The following is a 23,323-nucleotide window of genomic DNA, read 5'->3' as shown; positions in this document are numbered from 1 at the left end:
CAAAACATTTGTGTTCCAAAAACAGATACTATTTGAGATAAGGCTTTGATGTAACACTGAATATCTGATTTTTCACAACCAATAAGAGTGTAACATTTTAAATTATTTTTACATAATATGCAGAGGCTGTGGAGCCACCAGCATTCTGTGAATGTTTGAATTGAGTGTGACCAGTAATTGTTACTCTTTTCTCACTAAAACTAGCCCTGTGTCTAAATTAAGTGTCATAATTCTGTTTGCAAATTTCCAGTAAAACACCTTGTCAACGTCATTGTCATTTATAGTATTATTCTTGATGTTACCTAAATCAATAAAGAAAAATGCTTCAGAAGATTACTTATTCATTTCCAATCCCATAAAGGTGTAATTCTCAGTTTTATGACATCTTTTTTTGAAGATGGGGAGCATGTTGAAATATAAATTATATTATGCCATCTTTATTTAATTTATCAGGGGTAGCATATTCTGATAGACTAATTATGATTTTTATGTTGATATTGTTGACGATCAGCCAGTGTCTCGACGGTATGCCCAACAGCAAGGTTGCACAGATTTATGGGCGGGGAAACAGACTACGCTTGTGGGGCACACGCATGCGCAGAACCAGGTAGCATAAATCGACAGAACACCGAAAAAAGTAATTTGGACAACCTTACTGATAAAAATCTGCAAGAAGTACTAGAGGCAACATTTTTTCTTCATTTTTTAAAAACTGTATAAATTGGTAGCAAAAAGTGGGGTCCTCTCTCGATGGGGATCGTCTAAATGCATGAAATCTCTCTCTTTATTAGTATAGCAGTATTAACAATGCAACATACAGGAATGCATACAGTCTATGTATACAACACATAAAAATACAAACCGCAAATAGGAAAGATGAAAAAGAGAAGAAATTCGATGATTACGTTACTATATTTTTCACGCTTCCTTTTGGTTTGATTTACAAAAGAAGCTTTTACAAATTTGGACAAAGACATCATACTAACAAAGCTAAAGTAGCCTACTGTTTTTTTTAATAGTACAAACTTCTCAGCTGACATAACTTACAAAATTAAGTTTATTAATATCTTGGATAAATATTATATCCATTAGATTACCCTCCTTTTAAATTTCTGAGTAAAATTTAATTTCACAGCAACACTTTTAATGACAAAAAGGCTGGAGCATGTAGGCCTGTACTCCTTGTATTGAAAACAATCTCTGGTTCCAAACTCCAGTCCAGATAGTGGCGCTAATGCACCTCTCGGCTAGTTTGCCAACCACCAATAAAATAAAAAAATAAAAAAGACAGAAAAAAGAAGACGAAGTTTGAAAAAAAAAACACATGCCTGCACTGGCGACGGAGTAGCCCATCCACACACGTAGCTGTCACACGACGGTCTCCTTTGGTAGGTTATCCGTGGCACAATCCACTCGCCATAGCCGAGGAGCCAAGCTGGAGCACCAAGGAGACTCTTCGCCTGTCAGTGTGGACGACGGTGAATCACAGTAAAAGGAGCCCAACGAGGTATGTGTAGCGCTACACCTTCTGACGGCCAATGGTGTGCACACATTAAACCCAATGCATTGGTATTTGCGACGTTTGAAAAGTAACTTTGAGCGTTGCCCCTTTGCGTTTTGAGGCACATTAGTGACTTTTACTCGGCGTTGCGCTGACCTCAAGCGACAGTTTAACTGGTGATGGTCCCAGATGTGCTGTAGGCGTGGCCTCAGTGACTGCAAACCAGGACATACGTTCTGATAACTTTGTTTAACTAGTTAACGTTTGGCTTAATATCGTTATGTAGATATATGTTTCGGAGTGTAGTTTGCAGGCTACATCGTTAGCTGCACAATGATTCCCGGGGACCTCTCCCACCTGCAGATTAGTTTAAAGCGAGGACTGTGAGCGTGATGATTGTGTCGCTGTTCAAAACACTGCAAAACGTCAATAAATCGTCCACCTCTTCATGTTGTCTGTCTGATTTGTGGCACGGTCGGTTTACATTTGTTCTTACTTAGTTGCATAAGGAAACAGGCTGAGGTGTTTGACGCTCAGATGGACCACAAAGTGGAGACGCTGTTAGCAAAGCGGCCAGATTAACCTGTGATACAGCTTCGGACCATCGATCACCTTTATATTCCGCTATCTTTGCCATCGTTACCAACATCGGCTTGCCAGTCAACCTTTGTATCATGTATCGTTATTTACCTGACGTCGAGTTGCTGTGAGATGAACAGTTTGTCATTCAGCCTGTAAGTGAAACAGTCTGGATGTTTAGGCTGAATTAACACTCCGCCCGAACACAGCGCGCAGTCAGCTGTGGCCACGGTACATGCTCAAGTTAACTTGTGATACAACAGCTGTATCTACTGTCGCTCATTTCACTCACTGATTTAGCAAACACACACAGAATTTGGAAGCAGGGGTGTTGTAGACTACGATGTAGCATCTGTGCTCAGTAGTGTGTGAGTAGGTGTGTAACACAAATTATTTAATAAATAATGCACATGCAGGCCTAAATATCTGCCACGTTGTTCTTTCTCTGTAAATAGCTGTTCTCACTCTCTCTCACTCTCACTCTCACTCTCTCTCTCATATTCATATATATATATAACTTGCATTGCATTCCATATCATTATTAATAATAATAATAATTATTATTATTATTACCCCAAAGCAAATTCCTCATTTGTGTAAAACACTACTTGGCAATAAAGCTCCTTCTGATTCTCCTGATTCTGAACAGAGATTACAGTATGCAAATGAAATATGAGAATCGTGTTACATACTATATAAAGCTGGACAACATATTTCAGAATTACTGTGTGAGTAAATGATTTTATTTCAAAGTGTAAAACCTCTACAGTAGTAGGCTAATAGTCTCCTGCTGTGTGCCACAGACTGCAGGTAGCCTGATTGACTCAGTCTGAAGGGGGGGGGGGGGGGGGGGGGCAGATCATTGTCAGACATTTTTTCATCTTCTCATCACACATCCAGAGAAGGATGCACAGTTTGATGGGGTTTGCTGTTGCCACTTAGCTCATTTGGTACAGCAAACTCATGAGGCTGAGATTCCTACTATCAATCTATATAATCAGTGACTAGTCTTTATTGTTGTCTTCTTTAGTCACAGTAAACGGTCTCTAGCTCTATGTAACACGACACAGAGCTTGCATTGCATAGTTAACATGTTGAAAGTGTGTTTTGTGTTGTGACACCACAGCTGCTATGTAGCCTGTGTTAAGGATTTGATTTTGGTGGTCTTAATAGTGACAGGTAGGAAATTATACAGCTAGTAATCCTGAAATATGTTGTCCAGCTTTATATTGTAGGTCTACAGTGATTCTCTCATATTTTATTTGCACACTGTAATCTCTGTTCAACCTACTCACACACCACAGGAAGCATTCCAGATGATAAATGATCTTGAAAAATGGATAAGCAACAGTCGCGTTGTTCTGCAAGCCATCTCAAAACAGCCAAGGATTTAAAGATGTTGGATCTGGATATTGATAAGCTTCCAATGGAAAGAGCTCTGGGTCTCCAGTCTGGATTTCTGTTTTGTCTGAGTTCAGCTGGAGGAAATTATTTGACATCCATTTTGTTACTTCACAAAGGCAGTTGTTAAGTGAACTCAGCATTCCAGGGTCTGTGGATCTGACGGGCAAGTACATTTGTGTGTCATCAGCATAAATATGAAAAGAAATGCCATGTTTATGGATAGTATGTCCAAGGGGAAGCAGATACAAGGAAAACAAAACGGGTCCTAAAACCGATCCCTGAGGCACACCATATTTAACTGGACAGAACAAAGAGACATAGTTGTTTACAGACACGCAAAACTTCCTATTTGACAGGTAGGATGAAAACCATTCTAGGGCAGTACCAGAGATCCCCACCCAGTGCCTCAGTCTGTCTAACATGATGTTGTGATCAATGGTGTCAAAAGCAGCACTAAGGTCCAGGAGTACTAGGACTGAGCACATACCTTCATCAGCAGACATTAAAAGGTCATTGGTGACTTTAAACACGGCAGTCTCAGTGCTGTGCTACTTCCTGAAACCAGATTGAAACTTTTCAAATAATCTGTTATTTTCCAGCACAGTGAGCAGCTGTTTGGACACAATTCTTTCTAGAATCTTTGCAATAAAAGGCAGTTTTGAAATTGGTGTAAAATTTTGTGGGAGGGAGGGATCTAAACCAGGTTTCTTTAAAAGCGGGTTCATGCAAGCCGTTTTAAGATAATCAGGGACACAACCAGTAGATAGGGAGCTGTTGAAAACAGAGATCAAATGGGGACCAACAGAATCCATTACTTTCAGTAAAAACTTAGTAGGTATTACATCAAGTGGGCTGGAGGACACTCTCATTTGTGATACTGTTTTTAAAAGCTCAGACAAGTAGATGGGATAAAACTGGTTAAAACTCTCTTGTTGCTGTTGAGGGACCTCTGAGTAAGAGGCCATGGGGGTAATAGAGGCTCTGATTGACACCACCTTATTGGTAAAATAAGATCATCATCATCATCATCATCATTACTTCCAGCTGAGGCACAAGGAGGGGCTGGATTTACCAGCAGATCCACAGTCTTAAACAGACCTGGGATTGTGTTTATGTGTAGTAATGAGTTCAGAATAGTGTGTTCTCGCATCCTTAACCATGTTATTGTAGTAATAAATCCTTCAGACTGAGGTAATGGACTTGGAGACTGGATTTTTTCCATCTGCGCTCTGCTTTCCTGCATTCCCTTTTTAGACTGTGAATGCTTTCGTTTATCCAGGGTTGCTTACTAGACCAACCTTTAGAGGAGCAGTAATATTTAGTGACGACAAGCAGATATGATTGAAGTGATCAACCAGATTGTAGTTGTTGGAATCAGACAGGTGTTGGCTTTGGCTCTGAAAGAATGCGCAAAACTTTGAAACACTTTTTTCATTAAAGAAGCGAGAACACACGGAGCTTGGTGAGGCGGCATGAGTAACAGGCGAATCGCAGCTAAAAACAATACATCTGTGGTCAGATATGGTCATGTCCACTAATTCCACAGAGGAAATGCTGACACCCAGGGTAAAAACCAAGTCCAGTGTATGACCACGGTTATGTGTTTGCCCTTTGTGTTGTTGAAGTTAAAAGAAGTGGCCATATTTAAAAAGTCAGTTGCATTAACATTGGTGGGGTCATCAACATGAATATTAAAATCGCCACAAAGAACAATTCTGTCATAATTTAAAACCAGAGTAGATAAAAATTCAGGAAGTTCTGATAAAAATCCTCCAGGCGGTTTTGGGGGGCGGTAAATTATAACAAATATGATAGGTTGCAGCCCTCCAAGTTTAAAAGTGAGAACTTCAAAGGAGTTAAATTCATCACAGCGTACTTGATGACATTTAAAAGTTTTCCTATACACGCTCACTAGCCCACCACCACGACCACTGACCCTCGGTTGACTAAAACAATCATATTGAGGCGGACACAGTTCAGCTAGCTGACTGTAGTCATTGATTTGCAACCATGATTCAGTTAAAAACATAAAATCTAGATTTGCAGACAAGATAAAATCATTTAAGATAAAAGTCTTACTTGACAGAGATCTCACATTGAAGAGAGCCATTTTAAATGAGTTTGTTTTGGGTGCTGGAGTTGGTGCAGTTGTCCTAATCCTTAAGAGATTACTAATATTTCTGTGTGGGATGTGCACATTTCGGTTTACTGGTCTATGCGTGATGATGACAGGAATAGAAGTCTTTGGAGCAGTGCTGGGAGCAGACGGCTTTACATGCCAGCAGGTGGAGACAGTTGTTTGTAGCAGTGAGGCAGAGATCTGGTCATTGACCGGTGGTGTGTCCAGGTGTGCTGCATGAATGATTAGTCATTCACGTAAGTCATGTGTGGACCGAACCACATGCTGTATGTGAGCAGCTAACATTTGTGAGCCCCGTTTGTTTGGGTGAAGTCCGTCTGTCTTAAAAAGAGACATTCTTTGCCAGAAAATATTAAAGTTATCGACATAACACACACCATGAGCCCTGCAGGCGGACTGGAGCCAGTCGTGGAGGCCAAGGAGTCTACTGAAGCGGCCAGCACCGCGACCAAGAGTGGGAATGGGACCAGAGATAAAAACGGACTTTCCACACTGCTTAAAAAGTTAATAAGACGGTTAAAATCTGATTTGTGTCAGCTCAGACTGCTGAAGAGCTGTGTCATTTGTTCCCACATGGACTATCACCCTTGTGATGGAGGACCGGAGCGATGGCATCAGGTCCTGGAGTTTTTATTAAATGTCAGCCGTGGTGGCACCGGGGAAGCAGTGAGTGGTAGCGTTAAAGAAACGGATGTTTCTGGTTATGCAGAGGGGTCCCATAGCACGGTGTCCTGGATGTTAGCGGTTGCGCTAAGAGAAACAATCTGTTTGGCTTGTACTGAAGCGACATCCATAAAGCCAGTCAGCAGGGAATCTTTCTCTTTGAGTTCCTCTGAAAGTCGTCGGATGTCTTCCATAAGGTCAGCAATCTTTTTGTTCGCTTTCTTAAGGAGTGTGCAGTCCTCATGGGGCAGAGTTATCTTGGCTAGCATAGTCATCGGAGCTTTGTTGTGGTCAGTAGCGTTGATAGTGTTTTTACGGTCATCTAGCTTAAAATCCATGTCGGATGACTAAAACACTTAACCCAAGTAAAACTTAAGTTAAAAACTTAAATTAAATAAAAATGATATAAAAAATGTAACGAAAAATTGTGGATTAAAACTGGATAAGAGTCCGGTTTAAGACGGAGCTTCCGACAGGTGGCTACAGACGCCAACGCATGCGCAGAGTACAGATTACGTCAACCCAACATGAATATGGGTTGTAATAAGCTGCTAGAATATTCAATCTATTCGGTTGATTTTCTGGTGACAATGGTCTGAAATGTCATCAGTGTTGTAGGTATTTAGTCATTAATCAAAAAAGTATCGGACAAATTGTAACTTTGATAAGCTAGTAGATAAAAAGTCAGGGGATTACCAATTGTATTAGGATAGATCCTCTGGGCAGTGTGGAAGTACCATATTTAATGGTAATACAATAGTTGTCGAGGGATTTCACTAAAAAACAAAAATGTTAACCTCATTGGAAAAACCCGGGGATTACCAAAGTCAATAGGCTTCATCATCTGACAAAAATAAGATTCAAGTTGTAACAAACCTGAATTATCCTTTAAGTAATTATGATGTAGTGATGAAAAGCATACTTGATTTGCAATAGATGTGCTGAAATCTTGACCTAACTTCAGCAGACTGTATTCAGAAAGCCTTTCCTGTGTCCTGTTGTGGGTGCAGCAATATGAAACACATGTCCATAAAAACTTGACAACTTTCTCTACACTCAAAATCATCACAGCTTCAATTTGAAATGACTGTATTTACATTTCTGGCATGCAATTACTTCTGCAAATGTTAGTCATGAGCATCATCTTTCTCCTGAAAAGGGTGGTTTTACTGATGGTAAGAGCACACCCACTTTCATCCACTGCAGAAAATGTAGTAGACTGTAGACTTTTTATTACCAAAAACTCCCAGATGTCAGATGCATTGCAAGGCAATGTACATGTCTCTGAGGGTCTGAAAAAGATAGGCAGCAGACCAAACCAAGCAGAGAACAAGATCTGCTAAGCTCTGTCCCACTGACTAGTCACTAACAGACAACAGTGGTTATATTTTCATTTTCATTTTTAGGTAAAAAATTATTGCTAGGGAGAATTCAGCAGTTACTTTATATTGGTAGGAACATTGATACCAAATGATATGCTCTTGCCTCCTATACAATATTCAGTGAAAGAAACTGTGTCTAGATAAAAAGGGAGGCACTTATAATCTAATAAAAGACCATCGCTAAAGTGTCATAATGAGGGGGAAAAAATAAAGGTGACACTGATTTGGTCAGAGAAAAATGGAGGTTGAGAGCTTGTTTTGGGAAATGCTCAGCTGTCAGGGGATGGTTGCTAAATCACTGTCAATATTATTGTAAATGCAAACAAATATTAATTTGTAAACACAAAACAAAAACTCTCCATGATCAACGAATATATGCACTCTTTACAGTTGGCAATCAAACACAGTCTAACTTGTATTGCTCAAGTACTTTAGGTGGTACTTGTGCCAGATACAACTGCATGGTGGGGGCTGCGCCACTGTGGGTAAAAACCAGCTGGAAAACTTCTGTTTTTAATAAGAGGTGGAGTGGACCAACTGCGGAGAGGGGGGCAAAGGGCTATACCAATGTGAGTGAGTGAGGAGTGAGTGATTCTAACGGTGAGAAAGTAGAAGTCCCGCTAATCAACTACACTGATATCACACTGTCAAAATACTCAAGGACAAGTAAAAGCCCTGCATTTAAAATCTTACTTAGGTGAAAGTATTGCCACCAAACGTTTGCATTCTGCATTAATATGTTCCCTGTCCCTTCTCTATTGTATCTGATTTTGTTTGATAATTGATATTCCTTCTGCGTTAATGTGTACAGTATGTTACTTTCCTGCTGTAGATGTTTAAAGTTGAGGTTAACTCCTTTAAAACCTGCTGGGTAGTTACATCTGCAGCAATGCATCATATTTTTTATAAGATCATCATATGTTTGTATCACTCCTACAAGAGCCAAGTATCTCAAAAAATTCAACTTTTCATGAGCTCAGAATAGCAGGGCCCTTCTGACCCATATCTATGAGGCTGCTAACCTGAACCACTGATAATGCCAACTTGTGTGCGTGTGTGTGTGTGTGTGTGTGTGTGCAACTTCACACAAAATGTAGTAATGTTATTGTGAGTAGCCTCGGTTCTTTGAAGACAGGCTGCTTCATGAGAAATATTGCATATTCATATAGAAAATATTTTAGTTTTTGTTGAGCTAAATGTAAATGCTCCGTACTTGTATAGCGCCTTTCTAGTCTTTTCGACCACTCAAAGCGCTTTTACACTACATCTGCATTCACCAGTCACACACATTCATACACTGAGCCACTGAGCTGCATTTAGAACTGTCAAAACATTTGAAAGAAATTACCTACCGATGCTGGTGACTGCATTATGGATGAGTTATTGCTCATGCAAAGCTTTCATTGAAGGCCTTGGATTACAGAAGACCTCTTGCATGAGACATAACGTATTTATTTAAAACCACAATCTTTTCCCAACTATAAAAAAGTGCTTTTGTTGTCTTAACCCACCCCTGGCTCTGCAGGTGCACAAATTCAATTCAATTTTATTTTATAGCTCCAAATCACAGCAACCGTTCTCTCTAAGCGCTTTTCATAAAAGAGCAGGTCTAGACCGTATTCTGTGATGCCATTTACAGAGTCCCAACCGTTCCCACCAAGAGCAGCACTAGGCGACAGAGGCGAGGAAAAACTTCCTTTTAAGAGGCAGAAACCTCGAGCAGAAGCATGGCTCAGGGTGGGCGGCCATCTGCCTCGACCGGTTGGGGATGAGAGAGAGAGGGAGAGAGAGAGAGGGTTGGAAGGAGAGAGAGAGGGGAGGGAGGCAGCCTACACAATATATACACAGAGGTACAGACAGTAAAGGTGATGTTGCTATAGACTGAAGGAATAATGGTACAGATATATACAGTAGTGTTAATGATAATTATCGTAATTTTAATGATTATAATAACAATAGGACTAGTAACAATAGTTGCAGCAGAGGGTGTCGAGCAGGAACACGGGGGCAGCAGGTGACTCGCAACCACAGATCCAGACTCCACAGCTCCAGAGCCAGAAACACCTGCAGGAAGTGATAGGAGGAGAGAGGAGAGGGACGAGAAAGCACAAGACTACCAGAAAGGGGAGAAGTTGTGTTAGTAACATGCAATAATGGGATGAGGTTGCATAGAGAGGGAGAAACAGAAGAGGAGAGAGGAGCTCAGTGCATCATGGGAAGTCCCCAGGCAGTCTAGGCAGCATAACTAAGGGATGGTTCAGGACTCACCTGAGCCAGCCCTAACTATAAGCTTTATCAAAGAGGAAAGTCTTAAGCCTACTCTTAAATGTGGAGATGGTGTCTGCCTCCTGAACCCAAACTGGAACCTGGTTCCACAGCAGAGGAGCTTGATAGCTGAACGCTCTGGCTCCTAGTCTACTTTTCGAGACTCTAGGAACCACAAGTAACCCTGCATTCTGGGAGCGCAGTGCTCTGGTGGGGTAGTAAGGTACTATGAGCTCTTTAAGATAAGATGGTGCCTGACCATTAAGTACTTTGTAGGTGAGAAGAAGGATTTTAAATTCTATTCTGGATTTTACTGGAAGCCAATGCAGAGAAGCTAAGACAGGAGAAATATGAGCTGTGTCTCACTTCAGGGACCGCATCCTTCGAAGGGCGTGGCCTTCGCGACCTACGAAGGCCAAACAGACCGTTGTTAAATGAGACGGTCTGGTCTACGGAGGACTGTCTATTTCGTCATCAACTGACCCCGCCCTTACCCATGAGTGGGGAAGCGCCACTCCTGTCGCCTAGCAACCTTCACAGCTGCGGTCCACCGGCAATGGCGACGAATATTTTAATTTTAATATTTTACCTCTTAATAGAAGAACTAGAGCTACTTCACCGCCGGCGCCACCGCATGATTTATCTCAGGCTGAGAGAGGACCCTGGCCAGGTAAATAGTGGGGGAAAGTAACTAAGAAACGTTACATTTTATATGTATTTAGGTACTATAGGCTTCCTAAAGCTAACAGTGATGTTAACCTCAGTTAACGTAGTTTATTGCTACTGCCATTTCACTTTAACAACATAGGTTTCTTTAAATATGAAAATTAACCTTACTTAAATATTTAAATATTGACACTGTTTTTGTCATTGATCAGCTAAAGCAAGGTGAATAGAAAGATATACAAGCCTTATCTAACTAAGCTCTCTACACTTCATAACAGTTGTTCTTCTCCTTTTTATCCCTACACCAGCCCCGGCCCCTGTACTGCAGGATAAATTTGAGAGTTCCTGTGCTGGACAGGTTTTTTAACCTGCAGGACACACGGCCGGATTTCCGGTTGAGCAGGGAGGCCCTGGGAGTGTTATTGGGCCTCCTAAACCACGAACGGAGACACGGATGGGGTGCCACGATTGAGACCCTGGTGCTTCTCTTCTGGCTGGCAAGCGGGGCATCATACAGGGTGGTCTCCAGAGTGTTTACATTGCCTCGATTCACTGTCCACCGCTAGTCCACAGAGTCACTGTGGAGGTGGTGGCCATTCGCCACAAGGTCATACACCTACCCAAGACCCAGGGTGAGTTACAACCAATATCCCGTTGGTTTGCAGGGCTGGCAAGACACAGAGCCTTTTTTAAAGCAGCTGGAGCAATCGACGGCTGCCATGTCCGCATCAAGCCACCGAGCGGCCATGATGATCAGTGCTACAGGAACAGGAAACGTTTTCATCCATCATCCTGAAGGCTGTTTGTGACCATCAGGGCCACTTCATTGACACTTACGTGGGCTGGCCTGGGTCGGTCCACTACTCCAGAGTGCTCCGCTACAGCCCACTGTACAGGAGTTCACTCTACCCTCCTCCAGGGCATTTCATCCTTGCAGACAGAGGGTACCCGTGCCTCCAACACCCACTCCCCCTCATCACTCCCTACAAGAAGCCAATACAAGGTGTGGGAGCCCAGCGCTTCAACAGCCATCACTCCAAGGCACGATCCATTATAGAGCGTGCTTTTGGGATGATGAAGACCAGGTTCCGGGCCATCTTCCTGCAACCGCTGGAGGTGCACCACACCTTTGTACCTCACGTGAGTATTTTCTATATTGTACTAATGAGTAAATCAACAGACTGATTCATCAAAAAGCATAAATGTTTTTTTTTTCAGACTGAAATATATTTTTAACCATTTCAGGTCATAACAGCATGTGCCATCCTCCACAACATCTGCCTTGGTGCTGGTGACATTGTGGCCCCAGAGGATGAGCCTGAGGAGGATGAGGCGTTGGAGACAGTTATCGGTGCTCCCTGGCGTGACCAGCAGAGGTGTCTGCCCTGGAGGAGGTGCCCCCTGACCACCAATATTTTTAACAGGCAAGTAAAAGATCGGTAAATTCCTATTCATATCCTAACAATTTTGCCTGTTGAAATATTTTGTAGATTTATTTTGTCAAAATAAGATTGTGAATTAGTATTTTGTGTGCACTGCCTATTATTCTTGCTTCTTACTAAAACATCTTAGTGACATGGCAGCCGTCGATTGAACCAGCCCTGCAAACCCACTGATGGACGATGCAGTGGACAGTGGAGAGATGCATCCACTCCTGCAACACACTGACCAGGGTCTTTATTGTGGCAGCCCATCCAGGTCCAGCAGCATCACCAGGGTCTCCCTGCTCAGAATAAATGTTGTAAATATGCTGTTAGTTATAAAGACCACAGAAAATAAAATCATTTATTTAACAAATATTTTATTTGAATTGATTAATAAATATTTTATATATTATTATTTAAGGATTTCTTTTTTATTTATTTTTCGGCAAGTCTCTCTAGTAGAGAGAACAGCCTGTCCATCCTCTCCTCTGCCTCTCTCTGCAACCTCATGTCTTCCTTCAGTTGCTGAAGCAGCTCATCCTCTCTGTCACTCTTCCTCTTTCTCTTTCTCGGCTGGCTCTCCTCCTCCTCTTCCTCCTCCTGGTCACCCACTGCAGTACTTGGCCCTGGTGTGTCTTCAGGGATAGAGGCAAGTTCTCGGCTGGCTCTCCTCCTCCTCCTCTTCCTCCTCCTGGTCACCCACTGCAGCATTTGGCCCTGGTGTGTCTTCAGGGATAGAGGCAATTACGACAGGTGGGGTGGTGGAATGCCTCTGTCCCAACATCTCATCCATGAGGACAAACCAGGGCCAAATTGCAGCAGTGGGCTTTCCCCCTACACCCTCTCCTGACTCTGGACACTTGCAATCCTAAGGCACAGGAAATAAATCATGGTAAATAACAACAGCAGAAAAACAAATTTCAGCAACTGTGTTTATTAACGTGCATGGCTGAAATGAATATAATATGAATAACGTACATGGTAAATGTATGTATTATATTAAAACAGGGTTGTAAGATGAATGCGGTTTATATTTCCCTTTATGCTGCACAGTGAACGATTTATACAAAAATTTATACAGAATATATCAATTTCAAATCATACATACATACTTTGTTGTCCTAATCACAGAGAAACAAAAGAAATAAGAAAGATAAGATGAGATAAGAAAAACCTTTATTTGTCCCACAGTGGGGAAATTGCGGTACATAGTAATTGTGTGAAGACTGGAAAGGGTGACAGGGCAGGACAGAGACACAAAAACATAACAAAGGGCTGCCCCATTTACTAGTTGTCTTATTGTTAAAGGCTTTGAATAGGATGGCGGCTCATTTAACTGTAACTTTAAGTACACGATGATTAAATGCAGATCTTGCGAAAGGGCTATTGATACTTTAATTACCTCCAAGCCACGTTGGCAGAAAACTTTGCCCCGGTGAAGAGGTGGTCGCTCTCCCCCCTCAATTTAATAAAGAGGGCAGTTTGCTCCTTGCTCCCTAAAACAAAACGACATGTTCAAGTAAGTTTTATGCTTCACATCACCAAACAGTAAGCAGCATAAATCGCAAAATAACCTAGTTACATTAACCGTATACTATATCCCAAGGTTTTTGTAAGTGTTACTAACGTTAACGGTGTGAAAACCAAGCAGGGTTCACAACCCGTCTAACGTTAAAGTAGTCTAACGTTACGTGTTAATGTTATTTTCATGTACATAATATTAAGTATAAGAGATGTATAATATCGCGACAATCTCGGTAAGACGCAGGTCTGACCTGAACCTCTTCGATTTTAAGTGAAGACATTAAAGGCTTTATTTTTCAGGTTGTAACTTGCCCAGCCGATTTGCATTTAACGTTAACGTTAGCATCAGTAACCTCAGGTAACATTAACTTAAAGTTAGCTCGCCAGTTAATCACTTAACTCACGTTAACTTCCACAAAACTATTCTCTAAACGACACATTGCGCTTTTATGCCTCTTGTAATTTTTACATTTGTGTAGTTGGCTTTTGAAGTGAGTTGAAATCCAATACTTACATTATTAAATCCGGGGGGCTGAGCTCCACAGCCACAGCCGACGCCATAATTTACGCTGGGACAATCAACTGGCGCGCAATGAATGTCAGGATACCTGGGGCTGCAAAGGATCCAGCTTTTGGATCCTCCAAACGGACGAAAAGAAGGCTGCATTTGTCGGCCGCATTTGAAGGAGACTTCGAAATGGGACAGCCTAGTCGCATAGACTCTGACATATTCGGTCTTCAAATGCAGCCTTCGAAGGATGCGGTTCCTGAATTGAGACACAGCTATGATCTCTTTTCCTGGTTCCTGTCAGAACACGTGCTGCGTCATTCTGGATCAGCTGAAGAGTCATAATGGACTTTTTCGAGCAGCCTGATAATAAAGAATTGCAGTAATCCAGCCTAGAAGTAACAAATGCATGGAATAGTTTTTCTGCATCATTTTTAGACAGGATATTCCTGATTTTCGCAATATTACGTAGGTGAAAAAAGGTGGTCCTTGAAATTTGCTTAATGTGGGACTTAAAGGGACTATATGTAAGTTTTTCAATGAAAGTAATCAAATTTTCATTGCCTTATTGTTAATGGGCTCAAAACTCACTTGTAAATGAAGCACACGCCTGTTTTCTCCGTTGCTTGCATCAGCCACTATTCTGCTTGTAATGTGAGGTCTCCGGGTCGGATTCAGCTCTGTGCGCGCTCCCGAGCCCCTCTCAAATTACAGCGACAACATGGCAGCTTACGACAGGCAGTCCACTAACACCATAAAACAACAGGCTCCACGTAAGGATACAAAACAACAATAAAGGTTTATGTGCTGAAGCCCATCAGACTAAACAGGTTCAGATGATGTCGAGTAAGAACAAAGTGAGCATTAGTAAAGCTGGAGAAACACAGAGAAAGCCACGTTAGCTCGCCGGCTAACGCCAAGCAGTTGCTAATGTTATCCGGTGCAAAGTTGTATTACGCTAGTATACTAATGCCTATTATGATGCAGCCAGGAGCAGCCAGCTAACGCTACAGTAGCTCGGACCTGCAGCTGTTTGCTTCGTAACGTTCACTTTAGGTTTATTGTCGTTTTACCAATACTCAGGTACACAGCTTCTCCGGCTCTCAGTTGCTGTAACTAACATGACCCACATAGTATACAACACTGCAACAAAATGGTCATAACAACACAGAGGAAGAGCCATCCACTAACACTAGTTACAGTAAAGTCACTTACTGCGGTCTAACTGTTATAAAGTGTGACCCAGTCTCGTTATAATATTCAGTCCAGCTCACTACCCGTTTCATTATCATCCAATACATGTACGTGTGCTGACATTGCTTAGCCTCTGAAGACAGATTCACAGATAAGTAAAGTTAGTTACTGAAAACAGTAGGCAAGCTAACGATGTAGCACGTCGGCTAAATGCAGTAAATGTAACGTTATCATGTAACGAGCATAGATTAGTAATAGAAAAGTTACTAGTTTCTAAGTAAAACTATTACTGTAACGTTGCAGTGGGAATTTACCTGAGTTTCCAGCTCTGTCTGTTCTCCCTGCCTGTCTATAGCCACTGTCACTCTGCATTTTTTCGGGAGGATTGTGCCAATATGCGGCTAGCTGCGTTGCATGAAAGGTACGGCGCTGGTGTTGATCTGCCTCTGAGATGGGAACATTGAAGTAACAGAGCCTGAACATGTCTGAGTGAAAAGCCACAGCCGGCATGCTGGTGTTTCTGCGTTTATTGCAGGATTTCTGTATGAAAGCGGTTGTGTTTCGGATTATGCTCGCTCATGAGTTCAAGCAAGCATGCATACGAGCACACACCTGGTTGCAATCTTAGAACTGCACCGCTAGTGGCTGCTGGAAAGTACATAATGCCCCTTTAAACGACATGTCCTGATCAAAGATAACTCCAAGATTCCTCATAGTGGTGCTGGATGCCAGGGCGATGCCATAAAGGGAAACTTCATCTTCAGATAATGCATCACAGAGGAGCTTGGGACCCAGAACAATAACTTCAGTTTTATCCATGTTTAACATTAGAAAATTACAGGTCATCCAGGTTTTAACATCCTGAAGGCACAATTGAAATTTAGCTAACTGATTAGTTTCATCTGGCTTGATCGATAGATATAACTGAGTATCATCTGCATAACAATGGACGTTTTATGGAGTGTTTCCTGATAATATTGCCTAAAGGAAGCATATATAAAGTGAAGAGGATTGGTCCGAGCATAGATCCTTGTGGAACCCCATGACTAAATTTGGCGTACATGGAGGATTCATCGTTAACATGTACAAACTGAAATCGATCTGATAAATAAGACTTAAACCAGGTTACAGCGGTTCCTTTAACGCCAATGAAATGTTCTAGTCTCTGTAATAGGATCTGATGGTCAATGGTATCAAATGCAGCACTAAGATCTAATAAAACCAGCACAAAGACAAGTCCTTTGTCGGATGCAATAAGGAGGTCATTAGTAATTTTCACCAGTGCTGTCTCTGTGCTATGATGAACTCTACAAATCACTTTTGCTCCACATTTCTCTGTGGTGCAAAAGACAGAGCACTCTTTTCATTTGTGAGTGAAAAAAACTGCATTTGAAACTGGTGGCAGCAGATTCAAGTAGTTGTAGTTGTTGATTTGTGCAAAACATCTATTATCATGCGGATGCGCAAAACTGTATATTCTATGACTTTACTTTTTTTTTATATGGGTGTGTGAATGCGTTTATCACCATATTCACTGCAGCAAAATGTGAGCGCATGAGAAACACACTACCATGGTGTAGCTGCAGCCTTTATTCTGCTCTGAACAGAGTCATGTGTCTGCGATAGTATAACAAAACATTAGAAGACTTGGGATCAGGTGACCACCTTCCTCTAAACAGATCAAGGATACATAAAATAATAAATAAAAGAAGCACAATGAATATATCCTAATGTAACAGAGTAAAAGTAATGTTTTTTTCTAAACATCTACAGAGATGCATTACTCTGGCAAGTACAATATACTCAAAACGAGTAGGCTTACATATAACACAGTAAATGTAACTCTTTACTGCCGATCCAGAAACCTCATATCTATAGTTAATCACTGACATGGACCATTTTACTGCACAAGGAGTACTTTTTAACTTTTTCAACTTCAAGCTCTCCCAATGTTTTTTTTGTTGTTGTTGTTGTCTCATTTGTAACCAACGTTGATGTTGGCGAAGCCAAAGAAGATTTCTCACATTGAACAATAAAGTTTCTAAACTAACCTATTTCAATACTTCATCATGGTTTTAATTACAGTTGTTACGCAAGCAAAAACTGAGAAATTATGATTTGTTGATGTAAAACAGTAATTAATTAAGCATCCACCTTGGTACAGAGAGGTAATTTATAGGCCTACATATAGTGTGAAGAAAATTGTTTTAAAATCCAGGACCCCCCCATCAGCTGATAAAGCTCCTGGATGAGCGGAGAACCATCTTGTGTAATATATCCTGTAAATTAGGCTGTTTGTTTTGACTTGAAATGCAACAGTGAACTTTTCTTTTGTGGTAAATGTTTGATCTTTCTTTTTGTTCTCTCCTCTGACTTCATGTTAAAGTGTTTGACGATGGCATTACTGAAGACGTGGTGCCTCCTGCCCCTCGCTGCTCTCCTCCTTCTATTTAACGTTCCTTCATCAGCTGAAGTGGTGAGGTCGATGTCAGACTGTGCAGAGTTTCTTCTTCTAAACAAGACACCAGAAGTCCCAGGAATCTTGGAGGGAGGGAACATCCTGGACCAGAACAGATATAAACCCATTTGCCAGACTTGGAGAAACACAAAACGTTTTTTGATGCTCTACGACACCATAAACAAGATCCCAGTGTTTTCTGCTAACAAGTACAGAGGAGATGGTGTCAGGAGGAGACCCACAGGGAAAGGTCTTTGGAAGAAAGAACCACAGGTAAGGTTTAAAAAAAAAAGAAAAAAAAAAGAAGCTTTTTTTTAAATTCAAAACTATAATGTTGTATTTTTGAGTTAATTCTACATGAATAACATCTGTGCCTCCACATGCACAGCTTCAGAAACACATTGATCTTAATTTAACAAATTATATTTTTTGTAAATGGACATAAACCTTGATGATACTGCGATCCTACATAGTAGATCTGTCATGGTAGATACTAGTAGACATGGTCGAATCAGAATTGTCAAGGATCGTCGGATTAGTCCACTATTGGGGGGGGTTACTCATGGATCTATTCCAAGTTGCCTACTGTTTAAAAACAAAATAATATTCTTTGTGTGGTTCATCAATGATGATCCCTCAAAGTTCACGCACAACTCTGCACATCACCAGCATGGCTGGTGCTCTCTCCCTCTTCTACCACAGGCACACACGTTACGCCAACACATGCGCGCTGATTTCGCCACAATTTTGGATTTATTTATTCACTAGAAAAATAAATATTTAAAGCTTCTTTCTTTTTACATGTTTATTTGCAACATTATATGCTAATATTTATATCATAAAGGCTGTATATTATTGTACTGGGAGAACACCAGTAGTTCTATGTAAAATCAGACTTTGAGCAATCCCACACAGCCAAAATGGTATGATCCTCGTTTCATGACTTCACAGCGAAGATTCGACAGTCAGATTGGGAGTCGAATCAGGCTCCTCCTATCGAAGCATCGTTTCTTAGACTATTTGGGGTAACCCCTACTACATAGCTGAAAAAGGATGTATGAACTACTATAAATCTGGTTGTGCTGCCGTGACCAAATTGCCTACAGCTAATTAACAACTGACCACAGCAACTACTCTAACACTAGTTGACTTAACTGACCTCTACATGCTGATACTGCCACTACTAGGCTGTATAATAGCACATTACTATGATTTTAATATTAGTTTTTAGCTTTTTAAGTTATCATGTTTATCATTTATTGAGTGATCTACAAGTATTAGTATTTTATTTTCTGTAATATTGTAACAAGTTGTCCCTAAATGACAACAAACTTTAAGCCTCACTGAATGCCGTGGCTAAAAACTGATGTTATCAAGTTTGCTTTGTAAAATGAATCTATCAAAATAAGTAAACCTTACTGTCTAAGTTTGCCCAGTATCATGTTAAGAGATTGCTGAATACATTTAAAATTACATCATCTTTTTTAACCAATAGATAACTGTATATTTAATCTAATGTATTACTACCCTGCCTGTATTATTAACTGCTATTCAATTGTTACAGCTTGAGAACAACAACAAGATCATGACGCCAGCAGAAATGTACAGCCACCAGCCTGTGAACACTGATTACAGAAACATTCGGTCAGTCGAAAGAGGGGATTTATTTCCAAGCTCTTATGCATTTCCGGTAAATAAGAAGATATCTACCTTTGCCCTGACCAACATTGTTCCACAAAAAAAGATATTCAACAAGAGAAGCTGGAGCAGAATGGAGAAGTGCATGAAATGTGTACTGGATAAATACTGCATCAACAACGACAACTTTCCTGAAGGCTTTGTGGTAAACGGAGCACAGCCCAGCACCAACAACTTGCTCAACAACAAGGTTAATATTCCCTCCATGCTCTGGTCAGCATTCTGCTGCTACAGTCACAGTGAGAATAAGTGGCTAGCCAGTGCATACTGGGGCGAAAACACTAAAGATAGTTATACTTATACTGAGACCTTGGCAGAGCTCCACAGTAAACTGAGCAGAGAAAACACTTCAGGATTTGAAGTTTTTCCTGGAACACAATGTCCTCTCAACACCACAGTCATTCAGTTATACCCAAACCTAAAGAAAGATTGCAAATGCCCACCACCCATTTCATCTGCCCCTAACGTTACCACATCTGACCAACTTTCTACCATATCTGCCTGCATCAGATCCTCCTGCACTTCAGAGCCATTGAGAATGCGTCATTTTATTAATGTGAGGGGCAAAAAGTGTGTGAGTGTGTTGTGTCTCTCAAGAACGTATGGTATCTCAGTATATGTTTTGAGAAAAAGTGGTTGTTCAAAAGAATTTCTTCCAAGAAAACATAGGCATATCTGCTGTACTTAATATGGTAAGACTTTAGCAGCTTTCAGTTTGCAAATGGTATCTTTATCCAACAAAATTCTCAGCTCACAAGCTTGTCCTTCACAAACAACTGTCTCAGTCCACTATTTAGTGAGTCGAACTGAATGGCCTGCCGTATTTCAGTTTAGTGAAACATTTTCTTGCCTTGTCTTTTTTTAGGCTTTATTCTGAGCTGTTTTGTAATTGAGATTCTTTATATAGCTTAACATAGTGTGCATGATTTAATTCAATTAATTAATTAACTTTATTTTACCTCTTATTTTTACCTCTTTGATGTGTGCTTGAATGTTCTAATACATTTATTTGCCTTATGTACAACATTTTGATCAAATCATTGAATCAAATAAACAGTATGTAATATTAACGAGAAAAATGCACATATACACTGTTTACAGGCAGTGAATTTATTATATGACCAGTACCAATGTGCATCTTAAATGACCTTATCTAGAAAGACAGAATATTGTTTCACAAAACAGACCTTAATTCAACACTTCATCAAGCATTTCTTGAGTATTTTATGAAATAATTCCTGCTGTAACAGTGTTTATATGCAGTTTTTGCCTTTGTTCTTTTGTCTCTTTTGGTCTTTAGATTTTTCAGATGTTAAATTGTTTAATCACATATTAAACTGTTTAATCAATGTTATGGTTTGCCTGCTACTGTTCATATACATTTCATGAAATAAATATAAAACTTATGAATGACTGCATCTTTGTAATTCCACTAGCTTCCACTTGGTGTCCTTTTGTATTCCCACATGTATCCACGACCTTTCTCTCTATTTATCCTCCCAAAATACGATTAAAATGGCCCAGACGGTTTGGTTTTTGTACCCCCCGTACCTGCACCAGCCACATCCGACTCTGTGCAGAGACAAGTCAGGAGAGGTCTAGGTAAGTCACACACATTTGTTGCCTATGTTGTACCATATTACATATCACTGAATGATATAACTTTATTTTTGATGGCTCTGTCTTCAAGAGGACTGTTATTCCAAGCAGAACCTGATGTGGAAGGGTCCACATAGGAGACCACCTTGCATGTATCGTGTTACATGTCAGGCACGATCACACAGGAAAAGAACTTCAGTTCACTGACAAAGTCATAGCTTGTACTCTTCAAAAATAGAAATTGAATTACATTACATTCTGTTCCTAACACCATGACCATCACAAATTATTTTCAGTAGAAAATAAAGCATAAACGAGGAGGTAGCCTAAATTACATTTTATCATTACTGTTTGAAATGAGGCTACAGATGTCCCCTATTATGTAAATATAAATAACCACAAGTGGTAATGGAAATTTTATGGCAAAACTTGCATAAACTTGTTGTAGACAATGAAAATAAAAACATCATTTTTACCTTTTTTTTTCAGAAATACAATAGAAGTGCAGTATAACAAAATATTTATAGAAAAAAATTAAATAAATCAAGTGGTGGGGGGAATATGAATTCATTTATATAAAAATGTAATAATAAATAAAATGTAAACTATACATTTATTTGATGCCTTGATGATGCTGAGGCAGGTTTGTGAGTACTTGTGTGAAACTGTATGACCATGCCAGAGGGCCTGAAAGGAAATGTATAAGCCGGGAATGAAACCCATACAGTGTCCCTGATCCTCCAAACAGAATAAATGGAGATGACAAGTCTGTTTCCCTGGCCTAAAGACCCATGTTGCCAATAGATAGATGTCTATAGGCACCACAGAGGTCCTCTCTGTTGTCATCCCCAGGCTCCCTGATGTGGCCTAATGCCGCAATGTCCTCCTGGTACTGCCTGTGAATGTGAATAAAGCCTTATTCAAGTCAGTACTGGGAGAAGTTTGGCAATAGGCTCACACAGTTCGCTGGCTCCTGGCCACAGCATTTCTTCTCCTGGTCCGTAGGCATTTTACTATAATTACCACAAGTAAACCAAGGTACTCCTGGCACTCCGGCTAAAGAGTCAGGCACCACTCCTGTGCTAATGCATCATCAGGGCATCAAAAACTAGGCCTGGCTGCCTCTCCAGCAGAAGGGTGGAGAGCTTGGGGTGTAAAAAATGTCCATAAACTGACCACCTTCTCTTCAGAAGAAACTAGCTTCAGTTTGAAACTAGTGTATTCACATTTTTGCCATGCAACTACTTCTGCAAAGGTCCGTCATGAGCATCATCTTTCTCTAGAAAAGGGTGGTTTGTTGGTTTTACTGATGGTAAGAGCACACCCAAAAAATACAAAACTGCACATCTGCCATGTTTATGTTTGTGTACTAATAATGAGCTTCTTCAAATATGTTAATCTGAATCTTTTTATACACAACTTGGTAATTGCATCTTTTAGCGCCACAGGCTTTCTGAAATTTCCCTGCAGCTAAATGAAAATTTAAACAGAAAGAAAGACAAATACTAATCAAATTGATACCCATAACAATGCAACTCATGAAAGCAGCAAAATAAGTTAGATATTTATTTATAACTGCATACTTTTTATCACCAAAAAACCCCGGTCTAAGATAGATGCTACCCTCATGAATAATTTATGCTTTTTTAGCAACTGTTTTTTTTTTTTATTGTTGTGACAATTATTACATTTCCCAATAAAACCTAATTTGGAAAACAATTACTGATGTTTACTTAAATATCGTTTAATATATGATTCACATGAACTTTGAGAACCACTGGATGGATGTGTGAGCTTGCTTTACTAAGGTTAACTAAACACAAAGTACTTATAGAAATGTCACAAGTCCTCACACCTAAATGGCAAAATAGGTCATTGTCAGTTAACTCCAAACAATATTTATGACTGTACCCGAAAACAATATATTTGACCGTTGGAAGGTACAAGACCAGCAACAGTCAACCTGAACTTAAGTAGGCTATGTTACGTAAGTCACATGACGTTAAACATGTCAACAATGTGAAACACTTGCAGTTTGGTTTGGTTTAGGCAACAAAACTACTTGGTTTCAAATAAGTACTTGTGATGTAAGTCAAACTTAATTAAATAATGTTATTTAACTTAAAAGTCTAAATATGTCTATGTTGACTTTGTTTCACACGGCAAAATGCATCAATCTCCTGAGTGAGATTCCTGAGCTTACTTGACCCATCTGACCCAACCATACACCTCCCGACATGGATTTTGTTGCTCTTTATACTACGTAACCTGACCTGGTGAGGACGGGCTGTAATTTCATAAGATTTGTAGATATTTAG

The 23,323-nt window shown here is 40.4% G+C and overlaps 1 protein-coding gene across 2 annotated transcripts; it reads left to right on the top strand.

Moving 5' to 3' along the window:
* Positions 1-1,279: 1,279 nt before the first annotated feature.
* On the top strand, positions 1,280-20,820 carry LOC119912197. 2 transcript variants are annotated; one of them, XM_038731262.1, is made up of 3 exons: positions 1,280-1,507; positions 17,637-17,981; positions 19,273-20,820. In XM_038731262.1, the coding sequence occupies exons 2-3, from the start codon at positions 17,646-17,648 to the stop codon at positions 20,092-20,094; spliced, it is 1,158 nt and encodes a 385-aa protein (XP_038587190.1). In that variant the 5' UTR covers positions 1,280-1,507; positions 17,637-17,645; the 3' UTR covers positions 20,095-20,820. The 2 variants fall into 2 exon arrangements, with proteins under 2 accessions (XP_038587190.1, XP_038587189.1); XM_038731261.1 differs by lacking the exon at positions 1,280-1,507 and adding an exon at positions 12,453-12,916.
* The last annotated feature ends 2,503 nt before the right edge of the window (positions 20,821-23,323 follow it).

This window comes from Micropterus salmoides, unplaced genomic scaffold (assembly GCF_014851395.1).
Source record: "Micropterus salmoides isolate LMB-PRFRI ecotype aquatic unplaced genomic scaffold, ASM1485139v1 Ms_hic_scaffold_2, whole genome shotgun sequence".
In the NCBI taxonomy this organism is placed as follows: Eukaryota; Metazoa; Chordata; class Actinopteri; order Centrarchiformes; family Centrarchidae; genus Micropterus; species Micropterus salmoides.
Note: the sequence above shows the minus strand (reverse complement) of the source record. Positions and strands in the feature narration are given on the sequence as shown.

Excerpts from the sequence above, each read along its gene's own strand:
- LOC119912197 (XM_038731261.1), top strand. Across the intron at positions 17,982-19,272 it reads TTTGGAAGAAAGAACCACAG|CTTGAGAACAACAACAAGAT; the intron begins GTAAGGTTTAAA and ends CAATTGTTACAG.